Here is an 18,941-nt window from a genome sequence, read left to right on the forward strand (position 1 = left end):
TCAATTACAAAATACGCAATGTGAAAAACGTTGCGGCATTCCGGTTAATTTCGACGGAAGTGAAACTGTAACCTGAACAAGAGGAGAAGAACCAAAAAGAACGTGTGAACGCAATTTTATTTTGGTTGTTCTGAACTTCCCCGCCGTGGGAAGGTGTATATGTCAACAATTATTTTGTTATAATTAATCAGCAATATTGTTTGAATATAAAAGTTAAAAAGTACAATGACAACTGAAAGAGACTATGCACCGTTGAGTGCAGCTTGTGTCCGATCTCTCAGTGACAAATTATATGAGAAAAGAAAAGCTGCTGCTCTGGAGATAGAAAAGTAAGGTTATATGTCATATATCTATAATCTGTAAAATACAAAAGTTTTACATGTTTTTAATTCTAATGCGAGTTTTTTGAGAAAAGTAGAAAATAGATTTGTTGGCAAAAGTGATATTAAAAATTATATTTATTTAATTGTTCACAAATTTTTTCTTTTAATTATTGCTTTCTAAAAGAGCAAACTGGAAGGAGTGAAGTTGTTTACAGATCAGAAAGTTCAGTGTATCCAACCTTGATGAAATATAAACTCTTTCAGTCCCATAATTAAGGGGATGTCAGGGTACAGTCATGAGTAGAAAGCGTAAAGGTGCTTCTATACCTCCGCCCTCCGGTGGATTGGTCAAGCAATCGGCTTGATGAATTTTCACGGTCGGAAAATGTACTTTCATGGCGGGTATTTTTGAATAAGTAAATGTTGAAAAGGTTTTTACTTGAAAATTTATTTAAAAAAATGATTTTATCATAGAAATTTTTTTGAAAGTAATGTTAAAAAACATGTTTTATTTCAAAAGTTATCAAATTTTAATTCAAAATGTTTTAATTTTCCAAAGAAGTGTAAAAAGCCTAATGTTTTTGAAATGCTAGTACAGACGGTACAGACTGTTTGTTATGAATGTACATAACCTAGCGTTGTGTTGTCTGTTCATTATTATTTAATATAATAATAATAAAATCATTAAATTTAGAATATAATAATATCACAAGCACGACAACACAACGCTAGGTTATGTACATTCATAACAAACAGTCTGTACCGTCTGTACTAGCATTTCAAAAACATTAGGCTTTTTACACTTCTTTGGAAAATTAAAACATTTTGAATTAAAATTTGATAACTTTTGAAATAAAACATGTTTTTTAACATTACTTTCAAAAAAATTTCTATGATAAAATCATTTTTTTAAATAAATTTTCAAGTAAAAACCTTTTCAACATTTACTTATTCAAAAATACCCGCCATGAAAGTACATTTTCCGACCGTGAAAATTCATCAAGCCGATTGCTTGACCAATCCACCGGAGGTATAGAAGCACCTTAAAAAAAGCAGAAAATAATGAGTGCAAGAGAGAAAGGCTGATATCAGTGCCTCTCTCACTCTCACGTTTTTCTGCACTCGGTTTACGTTTTCTGCTGACGGAACAAAGCAATGGAAAAATCGCATCGACGTTGACAGATGATTAAAAAATTCGATAAATATCAGATTTTTGAAAATCAAAATGGATTCAATACGGCGGAAAATGAAAATAAGGAGGTTCTCTCGCAAATAGAAATAACAGACAGTTTTTGATAAAACTTTAAATATTGCTAGATATTGATTTAAAAAAGATGTAGTTTTTTAGAGACCTAAGGTACTTTTATACACTAGTTTTTTATAATTAAAGCTAAATAACTGATTATCATATATTTATACTAAAAAAATGACTAATTAGTTATGAAAGTCAAAATTAATTATTTTGTAAAAACAGAGAATACGCAACAAAACTCATGACAAAGAGCATACGAAGTACATTTAATATTTAAATAATATTTAGGACCAGATATCTTTCAATGTAGGAAGACAGAGTTCGGAAAATTTAGTTGATGTAGTCCACGCGTAGATTGAAAAACTTAATGTAGAATTAATTATTTTTCATCTTATCTTTTTAGGATGGTAAAAGAATTTTCTGCCCACAATAATACGTCACAAATAAAACGCCTGTTAAAAGTATTAGGTCAAGATTTTGCAACCTCTCAAAATCCTCACGGTCGAAAAGGAGGTTTGATTGGACTTGCAGCCATAGCTGTCGGTCTCGGTAAAGATGCCGGCCAATACACAGAGGACCTGATTCATCCAATTCTTGCATGTTTCTGTGATCCCGATCTTAGAGTTCGATACTATGCTTGCGAAAGTCTTTACAATGTTGTCAAAGTTGCAAGAGGAGCCGTTTTACCACAATTCACAGATATTTTTGCTGCACTTAGCAAACTGGCATGCGATTCCGAACAAACTATTAAAAATGCCACTGAACTTTTAGATAGATTAATGAAGGTATTAAAACTTATTCCTTATTTTGGCAAAGGTATCCGAGTTTAATTTTAATTTTTAACATTGAATATCACACAATTTAAAGAATTAGAGACAATTTTTAAGTAATTATATTGTTTAGGACATTGTAACTGAAAGTGGAATGTTTGACTTGGTTGGATTTATGCCTTCGCTGCGTGAACGTATTTACACGAAAAGTCCTTTCGGTAGACAATTTGTCATTTCCTGGGTGTCGGTTTTGGACGCAGTGCCTGAAATAGATTTCATTATCTTTCTGCCAGAAATTCTTGATGGTTTGTTTAAAATACTTGAAGATCCAGCGCCTGAAATAAAAAAAATCACCGATACGGTTCTTGGGGAATTTTTACGGACAATTAAATCCAATTCATCGCGAGTAGATTTTTCTGGCATGATAAATATTCTCATCACTCACGCACAAAGTACAGATGACCTTTTACAGTTGACAGCAATTACGTGGATAAAAGAGTTTGTCAATTTATCTGGTCCTTTAATGTTGCCTCATGTTTCTGGAATATTGACAGCAGTTTTGCCATGTTTAGCCTACGACGTTGACACGAGGAAGAACATTAAAGAAACAGCCACGCAAGTTAATGTTAATCTTATGAAATTAATAACTATTGAGTCTGTTGATGTGTCGACTAGATCACTTCACTTGAGTGAACATGCGAAAGAAGAAAACGTTTCAGGTGAATTAATCAGTACACTTTACAATCTGTGCTCCATTTGAAAATCCAAAAACTTCGTTTCTAGCATTAAACATTTCTATAATATTTTTACAGGTGACAAAACCCAAAATCGTCATCTAATTGACAGTTTAAAACTGTCAAGTGTCGTGGAAGTTCTTACCAAGCACCTGATGCACACATCAGTTCAAACGAAAGTAGCTGTTTTAAAATGGATACATCACTTATTTACGAATATTTCTGATAAAATGTTCCACCATTTAGATGATCTGTTTCCTGTTTTAATGCGCACCTTGAGTGACAGTTCAGACGAAGTGGTGCAACAGAATTTAGTAGTTTTAGCCGAAATAATTGGTTCGAAATATCCTGAATCGACAACTGGAAAGTCAGATTCATCTGTACAAAATAAGTATTTTCCAAAGTTTATTATTAATTTATTAAGATTATTTTCAACTGACAGACATCTTCTGGAAGAAAGGGGTGCTTTTATAATAAGAGAATTATGTGTATTACTGAGTGCGGAAAATATTTATAAAACTGTGGCAGAGATTTTGTTGGAGGAACAGAACTTGAGGTTTGCTGGCCTGATGATTCAAACGTTAAATGTTATTCTTTTGACTAGTTCCGAACTATTTGAATTACGAAACAAATTAAAGGATTTAGATTCAGAGGTAAAATAATTGGCTTTCCTAAAAGTAATAACGAAATTATCTTTTTGAACTTTTTGTTCTTTTATTTATAACTTTTCAGGAAAGCTGCAAATTATTCATCTGTCTGTATGAATCCTGGAGTCACAATCCAGTAGCAACTGTGTCTCTCTGCCTTTTAACGCAAAATTACAGCCATGCTTGTGAACTAGTCAAAGCATTGTATCCTTTCTTAAGTTTGTAGCAATACTTTTACACTAGTATTTAAGGTTTTAATACATATGAAAAAAACCTTCATAAATTATAATGACCTTAACTTAGTTATACAGTGGGAACATTGAAGTAACTGTGGAGTTTTTAACCGAAATTGACAAATTGGTGCAACTTATCGAATCCCCAATATTTACATGTAAGTATAAATATCTAAGTCATAATAATTTAACTTAGACTAATTGCAATGTGATTAACAATTCTTAAAAATTGTCAGATGTCCGACTAGAATTACTAGAAAGAGAGAGAAACGAATCCTTGGTGCATGCTCTGTATGGACTTTTAATGATACTTCCACAAAGCGAGGCGTTTGATACATTGCATCGACGATTAGCGGCAATCCCTCCAAGCTTCAATCCTGTATCTAGGACAAAGAACGTTTTACGAGGAGAAGATTTTAATAAACACAATATTGATTTTAAGAGACTATTAAACCACTTCATTGGAGTTCAAGAAAGGCATAAAGAACAAAAGCACAAGTTAAAAATTAATATGCTGACGGACAGGGAATCTACTTTTACAGATATATTATAATTTACATTGAAGAAAACTAGAACTAATTCTTTGTTTTCTTCCTTGTCCCTCTGTGAGTAGGGGACTTCAGCGGAATAACATAACTAATTTCATTATTATTTGCTATTGTTTAGAAAACTTGAAATTTCTCTGGGAAATGTGTTTTTTATAAATAGCTAAGGGATAAGTTGTGACAAAGCCGTAGTTATTAAAACGACACTTCAACTTTTGGAGCTACATAATAAATGAGTAATATTAATGCAACATTACTGATAAAAAATTGTTTATAATTATAATAAGATTTATTCAAGTAAGAATTTCTTATACTGATTCAATTGCATATTTTTGCCCAATGGAGAAAATGGCCGCCATTTTCATACAGTCGAACAAATGAATGACTTTACTCCCTGTTGTCAGCTATCTAAAAGCACCATTTTTTGTGCATGTGGGATAAAAAAGAAATTATAACATTAAATGTCATGCAAAAGTTATCTAAAAACAAGCAGAAATTATGGTAACCGTAACTATGGTTATACCGTTTCCTTAGCAACCGTTGCCATGGTTACAATTTCCATAGCAACTGTTGCTATGATACGAATACAGTAGCTTTGTTACAACACACCCCAGTAAACGAAAACTAATTGAAATGAATTAAAAAGAATTCACAAAGAGCTTTCGTGAATCCCGCTTTGTGACAAATACGAATTGGAGCCATGATGCAATTTTCCTGAATTCGTGAAACTGTATTGAACTTCCGAACCTTCTATCCGTACCAATTCACTGGACAAGTTTTGAGCCTTTAATTTTTTTCAATTCGTTAGCACGAATTCAATGCATTCCTTGGCCATTTCTTTCGAATGCGAATTCGTTTGGACAAATTGGTACATATTGAATTAAATTCAATTGAATATACAAAGAGCTTGAGTGAATCCCGCTTTGTGACAAATACGAATTGGAGCCTACCAAAAATGTTAATTCGTTTCAATTCATTTGAATTAGTTTTTTTTTACTGGGACCCTCCAACTAGAAAAGTTTATTACTACGATTTGGATATTTATTCATAAATACATAATGATAAACGTATTTTTGCAACACTAATCTTTAAAATTGAATTTTACACACAAAAAGCGATAATTTTTTAAGAGCGTGTAAAATATTGTCATGCCAAAATATTTACTTTTCAATGAGTAAATAAGTAAACTTCAGTGCGTAATGAAATTTTGCCGTTCGTACAGTGACCACATTACGCATTGAATGTTTTTCTTTTTAACGGTGTTCGATGGTCTCTTAAATTTCTCGATAATGTGCGACTAACAGTTATCACCCAACAAATACGGCACTGACCAGTTTAAATGACGTGAAATTGGTAAACATTCATTTTCTAACAAATTTTTCTCTGTTCACAGGCACTTTTTACAAAATATGACAACGTACATTTGTCACAAATGTTTTTAATTACCTGAATTCAAAAGATTTTGTTAATCCATTCAGAAACGCAGTTGCAGGATTGGAATTACCATAGCAATGTAATGTGAATCATTTTGACAGCTGAGCCTTTACGCTCCCTGCATGCTTCTGCCCTCTACTGGCAAAATGGCTGTAACATACGTCTTGCCGCCTGTCATTACATTACTTTTGTAATTCCAATCCTGCAACCGCGTTTCTGCATGGATTAACAAAATCTTTTGAATTCAGACAATTAAAAACATTTGTGACAAATGTACGTTGTCAGATTTTGTAAAAAGTGCCTGTGTGCAAAGAAAAACTCGTTCGAAAACGGTTGTTTACTAATTTCACGTCATTTCAAACAGGCAGTGCCGTTTTTTTTGGGCGATAACTGTAAGTCGCACATAACCTACAAATTTCAGAGACTATCGAACGTTCTTAAGGAAAAATAATGACAAAGTACTTGCATTATGTTCTTTATAAAATAATCGCGAAATACAAAGCTTGATTTTTAAAATTCTAGATCATGTATCATTTGAATGAATAAAATGACATTCCAGTAAATAGAGGTCGTATATACAAAATGATTACAGTAAAATTTAAAAAAAAATTATTTAAATGCCACATTAAATTTTAAATTACTTTCGTTTTTGGCCAGAAAAGCAAATGTCTTGAGATTTTATATTATTGTTTCTACCTTTTTAAGAAAGAGGGTAAGAGGTACAAACTTTAGTGTTTAAAAATTATTTTTATGCAACTAGTTACCAAATAATTAGGAATAAAAAATTTCATTTTATAGTTATTGGAATATTTGCGTAAGCAAATGAAATTGATGAAAGTCGTGTAAACAAATATTTTTATTGCAGTATTAAATATATAATTGAGTATAATTTAAAATGAAAATTATAATGTAATCAAGAAAATGTAAATAAATTGAAAACAATTTTAAGAAAGAAATTTTTTTCTTCATTAAATTTTAGGATTCTATGTCTTTTACCTGTGACTAATTTCTAAATTGAATTATTCAAAAATTAAATATTTTTATTTGAAAATAATGTCGGTTATACTTAATATCAAGACAAATAAAATGCCACTAGAACCATTAAAATTGATCAATAAGTTTTTAAAAAATGAATTAAAATTCAATGCACTTTCTCTCTTAGGCTGGAGTCCCATGATAGCGTTTTGCGTTGCGTTTTGTAACTAGGCAATGAGTGTGAGAGAGATACGCAAAACGCAAAACGCTACCATGGGAGCGTTTTGCGTTGCGTTTTGTAACTAGGCCATGAGTGCAAATAGAGCAAACATATATCTGTATCTCTCTCACACTCATGGCCTAGTTACAAAACGCAACACAAAACTGTGCCATGTGACGGCACCCTTACTCTGAAAAGTTACCATGACAACCGACAGACAGGTTGCACGTTGCAGAGTTGTGCCAGCACCTTTACGTTCTTATATACTTCTATTCTTGTCACACTCATGGAGCGTTTACACCATTTGTAAAAATTGTCTAGAAAGGAAAATTTGCATTGGAGTAAGAGAGTCAGATACACAGTCTGTCTCTCTTATTCCAATGAAAAATTTTCCGTTCGGGAAATTTTTACCGAAGGTGTAAATGCTCCCTTATTATTAACACAGAACGCAAGCATATGAACACAGCCTAATTCTGCAATTAAATCAATTCAAACAATTATGAAATTGTTTAAATAAAGCATGTTTTATTCCTCCGTAGAAAAATAAACATAAACAATTAAAGACACAAGCTAATGAAATTTACTTGTAAATATTATTTATTAAACATTTGAATAACACCGACGAGGTAACATTTCAAGATTACAGGTGCGCTGGATTTCACTCAACTCAACTTCCATGGTGTGACTCGATGGTTAGACCTTTTTTTTATTGGATCGTGCATTTTCAATATTGCATCTAGTCTCAACCCTAGTTTTTTCTAGTTTTTAAGCCGTGTAAACACTGGAAACAGTGTAATCGGTGAAATCAATTTGTTTTATTTTTTTACACTTACAGACAGGCAGTTTTAAACTGTTTTCTGGTGTTATCACGCGTGTATATTTTGTAGTTCTAACGCATTATTAAAAGTGAATTATGCAGTTCGTGTAGTGTATAACCTATATTTAACGGTGTTCGATTTCTTTTTTGCTTCCATTAAGGTACTTGATCTTTATTTTCCTATCAAGCCCTTCAAAGTGTCATAATGTTTTAGAACCAATTTACATACCTATATTGTTTCACGTATCATATTCATAACTCAATTTTTGCAAAACGTACATCGCAACTTTTAACAAGTAGAATCAGTTTGTTTTATTCTTTTTTTACATTTGCAAGCACTTAGAAACTGGTTTTTTTCTGTTATTAGGAATGTATTTTGCAGTTAAAGGTAAATTATGCTGTTCAAATCGTGCATAACCTATAGTTAACGGTGTTTGGTTTTTTTATATTCATACAGAAATGATTCTGTGTTTCCGTTAGCAAATGATTCATTTATTACTCCGTTAGCAAAATTTTAGCGATTCATTTGTCATTGATTGAAATTGGGAGAAATTTAAATTTCGTGACACTTGTACATTTCCCAAAAAGTCTTTTTTTTGTTTTCTTTATTCTTTTCTTTAAAATGTCGGATAGAATAATTGCTCTTTTTGTTATCAAATAATAGCTTCTTTCTTAGCTATAAGTAGTTATATAATTTAAATACTACAAAAAGAAATGTAAATTAATTTTAACAAAGTTGATACTTATTATAAAGTCCATTTTGCACCTTAGTTACGGGTTGTGAATTCGATTTTTATTTATTTCGTTCATAAGCAGTAATTTAGGTAAAGACTAATTATCTATTTTGCAAATGGACTATTTTGAATAAATTTCGTCATTATTTTGCAATCTTGTTAAAGATGGACAACTAATTTAAAAATTTATAAGATTAAAATCATTTTTTAATTAAACATTTTTTCGTATAAAATACTACGGCAACTACGGTATTAGATATAAAATATTTAACATGCTTGAAGTCAAAAGTTGATTTTTATTTAAATTTTAATTACTCTATACTTAACCATTTATAAATCAAATAATTCGATAAATTAAAAGTTCCATATAAGTAATAAAATTCATAGAAAATTCTAAAATACTTTATTCTGGACAGTATTCAGTTACAATTTGCAATAATTTCATGCAATCCAACTTAAAATTTTAAAGAGCTTTTTTTCAATTACCATGTTGATAAGCTTATTGATATTTATAATATACATTTTTTGCAGATGAAAGGAAGGAAAACAATTCATCTTTAAGGATAATGTCTTAATAATCTCAACTTTCATTATGGAATCATCTTTGACAAGCAAAGTCCTGCGAGCTCCCAGTTTAAAGAGAGGCCAGGAAAATGTAAAAGTCCAAGATAGGGTAAGTCAAACGTTTTCCTGATATTTAAAATTAATGCAATCAAGTGTTGTGGCATTTGGTCTATTAAGAAAAAACTCAATCCAATTTTTACTTAATAGAACAAAGGCTGCAATGCTTACCATTACACTTCATATTAATATTAAAATTTTTATATCGATTTACACTTTCTATTTAAATGAAAATTCTATGTACCGATCAAATTCGAGCGCTATTAATTTTTGTTTAGTTTAGACTAGTGTCTTCTTATCGTACGGATTATGTTTCAAAAATGTCTCCATTTATTGTTATTGAACGCTTTGTTAAGACGTACATTCATTTGAAATTACAAGTAATAAATGGGGCTTTCTTACCTTTAAACGTTTTACCAACAAAAGAAGATCGCAAAGATAATTTTCGCAATAAAATTTATTATATGTGTAAAAATGAAATTATTTATAATTGTTATACATTATTCTGAAAGAGAATTAAATAAACTCTAAATCGGTTTTTACTATTTTCAAAATTACTTTTAATTTCATAAAGAAATTTCCTTTTGAAATTTAATTCTTGATTACTCAAAGCACATCTTCTTAAATCTGATTCCTAATTTAAAAAGGACAATATCTACATATTTTTTTAAAAATGAGATTGTTATACCGTTGGATTTTTGAAAAAATGAATTTGTTGGTCCTATTGAAAATTAAAATTTTTAATAAGATTAGAAAATAATTTTTTTGATACTTAAAAATTGCGAGAAATAACAATTTTTATTGATAGGCAAAGTTCTGATGTTATGAGACAGTTTAAAAATTTTCACCTATAAATTGTCAGACACTCTGAGTCAATCAGACCCATAAATTTTTCTATTTTGTGTATAATTACAAAATGATTGAATCGATTGCTATCAAACTTTTCTCAAGTACATTTTAGAATCAATAAAAATAATTAATAATTTTCGATTTAAGATCGAAAATTTTGACAATTTTAAAAAATACTTTAAAAAATGTTCTCTGTAGCCAAATGAGACTTAATATATATTATACTTTCATTCGGCATACTACTTTTTAAAATATCTTATAATATTATATGTGCAAAATTAAAAGTTCGACATATTATGTGCATAAATATCTAAACAATTAATTTTTCAGTCACAATCTGCTCTATAAGTTATAATTATTTATAATAATTAATAATAATTAAATTATTTCTTTGAAAAAACGTCGTGTCTTATAATAGGTTCACAAAACGATAAGCGTCTTTTATTATGAGGCAATAAAAAGCTTTGTCTTAAATCGAGACAAAGTATTAAAAACTTGTGCTGCTCTATGAAACGCGTCAACAATTTGCCTTTTATGCGAGGTATTATCCATGATTCATGTGAATAAGGTGCAAGTAAATAACTGTAACGCGTAACTTTGAGAATTAAAGTAACTGAAGAGAATTTAAGAAGTTGGTTTTGTGAAGTAAAAGAATATTTAATAAAGAAAAACTTACTTTTATAATGGAATTCTCAAGGGTTTTTACGAGCTTTTAACAACCATGAAAGCAGTTTAAAAATGTGCTTTCCGAATGAAAAAGCTAGTGCTACTTTTTATAAAATTATATAAAAAAAATATTCTTTTTCTAAAATTATATAAAAAAAATATTCTTTTTTCTAAAATTTTATAAAAAAAGAATGTCGAACTACATTACTTATGAATAATACAGATGGTGACCAAGTATCACCAATCATTCTTCATTCTTATAAAGATCGAGTACCTAAAAAAATGTCAGGCAATTTTCCGCCTAGATGGGCAATTGGGCTTGTGAAAAATTTCTGGATGACTTTTAAGTCGGGTGGTCCAAAAATACATGGGTAAAAAAAATTCGAACTTCTTTTGCTCTCATCCCCTAGGATTTTATAAAAATAAATCTGTTTATTTTCAATGAAACAATATTAAATAGTGCCTCAAAGTCCTGCAAAAGGTTCTACATATGGGGCATTCCACGCCAAGTCGGACACCTTTTGACTTTTGCATCTCCGATTTTTTTCAAATATTTTTTTTCTTTTAGTGCTCGTTGAAATGAGCTACCATGATTTTTTTGAAATTTTTTCATCAAGCGGTTTAAGAGATACAGGTTTTTGAAAAATCACGTTTTTTACGTAAATTTTTTTCTGAAATGCTTAAACTCGGACAAAAATTGATCAATTTTGACGTTCGATATATGAAAATTTTTGTTTTTACACGTAGTTTTTGATAAAAATATTAAAAAATTTTTTTTTTAAATTTACCAAAAAAAATTTAAATTTTAAAAATAAAATTTAATTTTTAAGAATGTATGTATCGATCGATTTTTTTCAAAATTTTTTGTGAGAAACTGGTACTAAATTAAGAATTTTTAAGCATAGTCTGATGATGGGCAAACGATGGGATCTATTTGTTTCTGATTTTTCAATTTTTATATTTATAGCTAAAAGTATGAAAAATGAATGAATTATCGTAAGAATGCAATAGAGAAGGACAGACAAAGCTCCTGTCCTCTTCTATCTCATTGTTTTGTTATAAGTTCACGTCTTAAGATTTCATTGTGCGTTGGCCTTTTTCTATTTTACGCGCTGCGTTCATCCGCTACATCTCAAACCTTTAAAATATTTAAACGGTCACGAAATTAAATGTTTTTCTACATATGAATATGCTTTCTCAAAATTACAATAAAGTAATTAATATCCTGAACGTCTTGTAATTCATTTTTCATACTTTTAGCTATAAATATAAAAATTGAAAAATCAGAAACAAATAGATCCCATCGTTTGCCCATCATCAGACTAGGCTTAAAAATTCTTAATTTAGTACCAGTTTCTTACAAAAAATTTTGAAAAAAATCGATCGATACATACATTCTTAAAAATTAAATTTTATTTTTAAAATTTAAAATTTTTTTGGTAAATTTAAAAAAAAATTTTTTTAATATTTTTATCAAAAACTACGTGTAAAAACAAAAATTTTCATATATCGAACGTCAAAATTGATCAATTTTTGTCCGAGTTATAAGCATTTCAGAAAAAAATTTACGTAAAAAACGTGATTTTTCAAAAACCTGTATCTCTTAAACCGCTTAATGAAAAAATTTGAAAAAAATCATGGTAGCTCATTTCAACGAGCACTAAAAGAAAAAAAATATTTGAAAAAAATCGGAGATGCAAAAGTCAAAAGGTGTCCGACTTGGCGTGGAATGCCCCATATGTATTTTAAATGGGATAAAACCTGAAACGAAACTAAATTAAAAATTTACTTTCAATTTAGTTTCGTGTCGACCCAAAACTAAAGTTTCAAAAAATCCTAAAACAAATAACAATGTATTTCTGAATTATAAATTAATCCTAAATGAAGTAAATTTAGGTTTCCCTAAATAAACAATTCATTAATGCATTACTTTGAAAATAGCCTATTTTACAGTTTTGACCCGTTTTTTGAAAAAAGATGACAATTTTTGGCATTTCCGTCGAACCAAACTATTTTTTTCTTATTCTGTGTCACTAAACAAATAATTCATTAATGCATTACTTTGAAATTTAGCTTGGTCTCCATAAAATTTTTTAGCTTTGAAGTCTAATATATTTCCAAATTTGGGTTCGTTTTTTGGAAAAAGATGAAATTTTTGTTTGGGTTGTGAAATAAAACTTGGTTTCATTTTTGTTGCAACTTAAAATTATGATACATAAAGTGTTTTACATGTAAGCCCATAGTAAATCTCAAAACTTTTTTGCCGAAAAGTATGCTGAAAATGTGTAAAGCATTGTTATGAATTAAGATATAATTTTAACATCTTAAATTAAGATTTTTCAACTAGTTAAAAAGTGTCTACCAAAAGATCTTAAATTAAGATACTTCTTTTTGCAGTGTTGAACGTTCGAATCTTAAAGTAAATGAAAATATTGTAAAATAGTAGTGTTGAACAGATTAAATTTATTGTACTTTAAATGAAATCATTTAAAACTTCTTGAGATTATTCTTTATTTTTATTCAAATGAAACATGTCAGAGAGACAGAAACATATCCTGTTTGAGAAATCCAATTACTCCCGATTTGAAAGAACTCGCATCGATTGATCAAAAATGTCTAATCTAGTGTAGTTTGTAGTACAGTTAGAATGAATATAATTAAATGTATCAGAAATTCTTGACATAGGCGTTGTTCTACTGGAAAAGAAAAAGGTCGTGACTCCCGAGAGTAATACCGAGGAACAAGATAGGAACCGCTGACAAGAAATAAGGATGACTAGAAATGAATACCTTAATGATCTTGAAAGGAAACAATACCGCGTCAATAGCCCTTCGGTTTTCTAAAGAAAGTTCATTGTATCTCCTACACGATTGACAATATAGTCGGAGCTCTGGGATAAGAGGTCACCATGTGGCATGTTTTCTAGAGTATTCTAGAGTCTCGGAATTTTTATTCTCTTTTATTCGACATTTGTCAAATATCTTTATAAGTATTAATTTATTTACTCGTATTATGCTTTTAATTTATTTAATATTCATTAAAATATATGTTTTTGTCATTATGATCATCATCATTCATGTCACTATTCAGATGTACGTATGTACCCATAAGGCTTCTATTTATGCGCCCGTTTATTGAATAAATAAATAAATAAATAAAGAGAATACAAAGAATGAATAATCGAAATGAAGGAGATAGTGTACACAAAGTAATATATTTGGTAGAAAAAGAATTTACATATTCAGTATTATTTAGACTCCAAGTGTGAAAAAGGAAACTTATTTATTTTGTCAGCAGATGAAATAAAAAGGTGGATTACGTTTGAATTAAGAATGACATAATTTACAATCTGTCAAATTATACACATATTAGGAGTGAGGAAACCTATTGTGCCTAAGGCAGTAAGCTAGTGAAGGGTTTAGAATGTAAACGTTGCATTCTAAACTAATTAGCTGTAATAGTGAAGGACTGATCATCAATAGAGTGGTTAATTAAACTGTAAAATTGTAAATAAATTCAAACCTCAACATTTATATCGCGACGTTGCATAATCAGTGGCAAGATCAGGGTAGAAATGGGATTCAGGAAACACAGAGGACTTGAGAAAGTGTTTTTGCAGTTTTTCAAGCAAGACTTTTCATGTACTGATCCCAAACAATGGATACATATTATAGAATAGATCGGACGAAGATGTTGAATAGAGTGAACTCTGCGTGCCGGCCATAAACACTCCCAAGGCTTTAGAAGCAGTTATATGTATATTAATATTAATTAAATCTGACTTGAAATTTAAATTATCTGTAAACGCTACTCCTAGGTCACGAATAATGTGTTTTCTAGATATTACAATTTTATTAATAGAATAGTCGTAAATTATAGGTATTGTATTCTTGGAGCATAAAACAATATAGTAGAACTGTGATTAAACCAACTTCTATCATCTGAACCATCTATTATCCGAACTGTAAATTAGTTCGGTGTACTCGAACCTTTTACTCCTTCTCAAATATCAAAACTTACTTTACTGCAATTCTATTACTGTTTATTAAGTTTATTGTTAATTTGGTTTAATTAAACTAAACCTCGCAGTAAGTTGACAATTGACAGTTTCAATTGTTCAATTGTTTTACCATCATTATCTACTTATATTAAAAACACTTGAAATTTCTGTTATCTAAATTTTCAATTTTCTGAAAAGATGCCATATCGAAAGTAAAATATTTGAATTTAATATTTGCTTTTTGTTAAAACCTTTTTTTTAAAAATTATTTTCTAATAAAGATCTAAACACAGTCATAAATAAATAATTAACTATAACCTTGATAATAAACTATAAAAAAAATTCTAAACTAGTTGAAAAATATACAAAATATAAAACAAAAATAACAGCATTTGCGACTTTTTCATCACGAAATAAACGATTTGTATTCAGATTTAGAATTTTACTGCACTATGTTAGAATTTCATGTTTAATTCTTAATATCTCAATTTCGCTACAGGGACGGTCTTTAAATTTTTAACAGATAAAGATTGGATACAGGCACATTTTCTCCAAGTTTAGAAGGACTTTTTCATAATTAAAATCGATTTTTTAGAAAATGAAAGGAGAATACTAAAATTAAAATAATCTGCAACACTTTAATCCATCAAAATGATTAAAATAAACCATCAAAAGGATTATTTTTTCAAAACGGTTACAAATGATTTGGTTTTAATGCAGAGAATTTTCTTTATTAATGAAGTTACAGAATCAGAATCTTACGTTTTTCTATAAATTCTCACTATTGTTTACCAATTTCTAATTGATACTGCAAAAAAATGTATAATAAAGAAACAGTGTTCTATAATAATTCAACATTTTTGCTTTAAATTTTGCACGTCTTTTAAACGAACTATAAAACATTCACAAAGTCTTCTTACGTTTGTTAATTTTTTCTTAATAATGACTAACACTATTTATTTTAGTGACAAAAATTTTATAGATTTAAAATTTTTAAATTAAAAAGATTTTTTTTAAATCAAAATCTATTCTCGCTACCATGTATTATAATAATTTAATAATAAAAAGATGCAAAAAAAATACTTTACTATTTTATAAAAATTATTTTAAAAAGAATTTTTCAAGAAAAGTATGAAAATTCACAATATTCAAACTTAAAAATGATGCATCTTAGTCTAAGAGTACCTTGCTGTCTTAAAATAAGACTTTCTTTTTATTATGTAAATTGATGATTTTAAAGTATCTAAACATAATTACTTATTTTCATAAAAGATGTATATTATATTTTTTATTTATCAAAATTTGAAGAGGAAAAGTTGAGCCTGGAAATCTAATATTGCACAAGGCTTTTGCAAGTCTTACAAATTAAGTCTCGATGTCGATGTTGGTCCTTGCGAACTGTTGGAAACTATGACTTCAGAACACGAAATATATTTCATCAAAGAAATCTTTATTTGGCAGTTGAATTTTAATTGAAGAAAATAAATTCTTTTTTCATCTCGCAGTGAAAATGTAGGATCATTAGCATTTTTATTTAGTTGAGAGAGATAATTTTTTTTTTGCTCGGAAAAAATGTGGAAAAAGAAATTGAGGAGAAAATAAACAAGATTCGTCCGAAAGCAAACTTATACTCTGTCGACGTAGACATACCTAATATAGGAACTACTTTCAGCCTACATTCAAAGTAGGTAAAACGAAGCAATTTCTACATGAAACCTGTTTACAAATCATATATTGTTTTCAAATTGATTATATTAAAATTCAAAATTTCAGACATTGGGTAATTGCAAGCACTGGGAAAAATTAAAATTCGATTTTGTTTGGGGATCTGTGACTGAAATGCGGAGAGGTATTGGAAGTATTTATTAAGTAGGAAGTAATTGAACTCTACTTATTATATTATCTCGTTATAAAAAATTGTTATGACAATCATGGAAATGACTGCATTGAATCGAATCCATGGCCTTGGTATGCTGAGTAGTATGTACCTATACCAGGTGTGTGTAATATGAAAAGAAAGGAGTAGGGAGCCAACGTGGTCGACAGTATTGCGCACCAGCCAGCATCAGCAAACACACCTTAGCCTTACTTAGTACAGAGCAGTACAGAGTTAGCCGTCAATCGTCGATGGTCCCGTATTGTTTCTTCGTGTCGGTGTTTATAAAAGGACAATTCACCTCGCACACTTTGTTTATATTCCAATTCCTCATTAATCATCGTCATTCTCTCTCCCACGCTCTCCAACACACAGTTGACACTGTCCATCAAGTAGTCGAATTACATTTCTAAAACTAATTACACTGCTCTAAGTGTCACACTACACCTTCATTGAAGAACTTTGTTGAACCGTTACACGTTACGTGAGTTACTTTCTGTACGAGAAGGGAGTCAGTAATCTCAATTGCAACTTTTCCCAATTTTTTAGTACTGTTAACCAGAAACGTATTCTCCTGCCTCGAGCATAGCAAAGATGTTAAAATATTTATTAATGGATGAATGGAGCAGTACAGCAGCAAGTGAAACCTTAATAAAATCCAGACTTTCTTATTTCAACTTCAAAGTTTCATCCTAATAAACTTTATTATCTAAATAAGAAATGATTGCAAACACTATGTGTTTGCTGCAATCTTTGCAATTCGTATCTAAGATGAATTGAATATTTGGAAACTCTTTTAATTAAACAGTCAACACCTGTTTGCGAAATAGTAGTTTTTCTAGAGATTCTAGAGAAAAAGAAGTATGAGCTACTACTGGAAAAACTATTTTAAATCTGCCATCCAAGTTGCAAAATATTCATCTAGCAGTAAAAAGTGACGGAAGGGGTCAGAAAATGTAGTTCATACAAAATCAAAATCTTCCTTTGTTTTTTTATTTTAAAAAATAGAATATTTAACATTTGCTCGAAAGCTCGAAAAATTGAAACATTGTTTCGAAATACTTTCGATAATAAAAGAGGACAAATTTTATCTACATATTACAACACTAATGAATCTATACGTGAAGTGCTATTATATTGTGTATGAAACTAGTGCTTGTTGTCATTAAAATGCAATCAAAATTGTTCACATCATCAAAACTCGTAAACATAAAAAGTAATTTAAAAAAAATTCTGCTTTATTGACCTTAAAGCCCACACTAAATCGAAGAAAATATTGAATCACATTTAGAAACATACCATCATCGGAAAGAATTTTTTTAAAAGATGGGTGGATTCGAAGTATACTTGATGAGAGTGGAAGTGGGCGAATAATTAATGTAAGGAGGAAAAATAAGAAGTGTTAAAAATGACTCTGATCACACCAAAGAACAGCTCCTCAATGATTCGGGACAAGGAAAACGTCCCAGCTTATGATGTACGTAATATTGTTTTTATTCATCAAAAAAATAACATTCTTTAATTCACAAAAAAAAAAATTTTTCGAATTATTTAAATGTAATCTGATCATTGAAAAAATGATCACTCTTCAACAACCTTGACCTTAAATTTGAAGATTCGCTATTTAAATTTGGTTCTTAGTTGAGTAGGATGTTCATTTTCTGTATTTCAAATATTCGAAATTCGTTTCATAAGTTTTTAAAAAATTGCTAAATAGATGACTACAAAGTTTAACTATAAGTCAGTAGAAGTTTCCTTTTTTATTTCGTACGAATCATATGGGGTGTTGACGAAGCCTTTGTAAGACAACATGATAAAGACCTTAACCCTTTCCCGGTGCTACAAACTTTCCACCCTTATGACCACATCACGTGACTTGAACATAAAATAAATCTATAAGCTCACGTGTACTTTAGAATCATTTTTAAAAATAAAATTTTAAATTGTAGTACAACATGTAAAAAACAATATTTAAAATATTTTTATAGTTTCCAATAAAATTATAATAGTGAAACAAAATTATCATTACAATAATTTACGAGATATTAAAGAGGTGCAGCTTAAATTCACACCAAAAGAGATTATAAAGTAATCCATTATTGAATTAATTATCACAAAAATATTTCTCTATGTTATTATTTATTGAACTCTTAGAAAACTATTTTTTCACAGTCCTGTAATAAATTAATTTGCAATAAAACAAAATTAGGGGAAGTGTGTGTAAGTTAACCTAGGTTTCTCCTGA

General features: G+C 29.5%; 2 protein-coding genes across 7 annotated transcripts in view; both read left to right on the forward strand.

Annotated features, from left to right (window-relative positions):
• The first annotated feature begins 90 nt into the window (after nt 1-90).
• Nucleotides 91-4,805, forward strand: LOC122505374 (protein VAC14 homolog). Its single transcript, XM_043616929.1, has 7 exons — nt 91-329; nt 1,979-2,360; nt 2,479-3,064; nt 3,158-3,732; nt 3,812-3,930; nt 4,038-4,117; nt 4,196-4,805. The coding sequence occupies exons 1-7, from the start codon at nt 226-228 to the stop codon at nt 4,510-4,512; spliced, it is 2,163 nt and encodes a 720-aa protein (XP_043472864.1). The 5' UTR covers nt 91-225; the 3' UTR covers nt 4,513-4,805.
• Nucleotides 4,806-7,842: 3,037 nt separating this feature from the next.
• LOC122505373 (mitogen-activated protein kinase-binding protein 1) overlaps nt 7,843-18,941 on the forward strand; it is a 33,015-nt gene continuing 21,916 nt past the window's right edge. For 2 of the 6 annotated variants that reach the window (XM_043616923.1, XM_043616925.1), the window contains exons 1-2: nt 7,843-8,111; nt 9,216-9,357. In XM_043616923.1, coding sequence (XP_043472858.1) covers nt 9,277-9,357 — 81 coding nt within the window. In that variant the 5' untranslated portion in view covers nt 7,843-8,111; nt 9,216-9,276. Of the gene's footprint in view, nt 8,112-8,319; nt 8,339-9,215; nt 9,358-16,899; nt 18,174-18,941 lie in introns of those variants that run through there. The other 4 variants (XM_043616927.1, XM_043616928.1, XM_043616924.1 and 1 more) reach the window with 3 other exon arrangements.

Source organism: Leptopilina heterotoma, unplaced genomic scaffold, assembly GCF_015476425.1.
Source record: "Leptopilina heterotoma isolate Lh14 unplaced genomic scaffold, ASM1547642v1 Lhet_353, whole genome shotgun sequence".
NCBI lineage: Eukaryota > Metazoa > Arthropoda > Insecta > Hymenoptera > Figitidae > Leptopilina > Leptopilina heterotoma.

Excerpts from the sequence above, each read along its gene's own strand:
- LOC122505374 (XM_043616929.1), top strand. The coding sequence starts at position 226 with ATGACAACTGAAAGAGACTATGCACCGTTGAGTGCAGCTTGTGTCCGA. Across the intron at positions 330-1,978 it reads GCTGCTCTGGAGATAGAAAA|GATGGTAAAAGAATTTTCTG; the intron begins GTAAGGTTATAT and ends TTATCTTTTTAG. Across the intron at positions 2,361-2,478 it reads TTTTAGATAGATTAATGAAG|GACATTGTAACTGAAAGTGG; the intron begins GTATTAAAACTT and ends TATATTGTTTAG.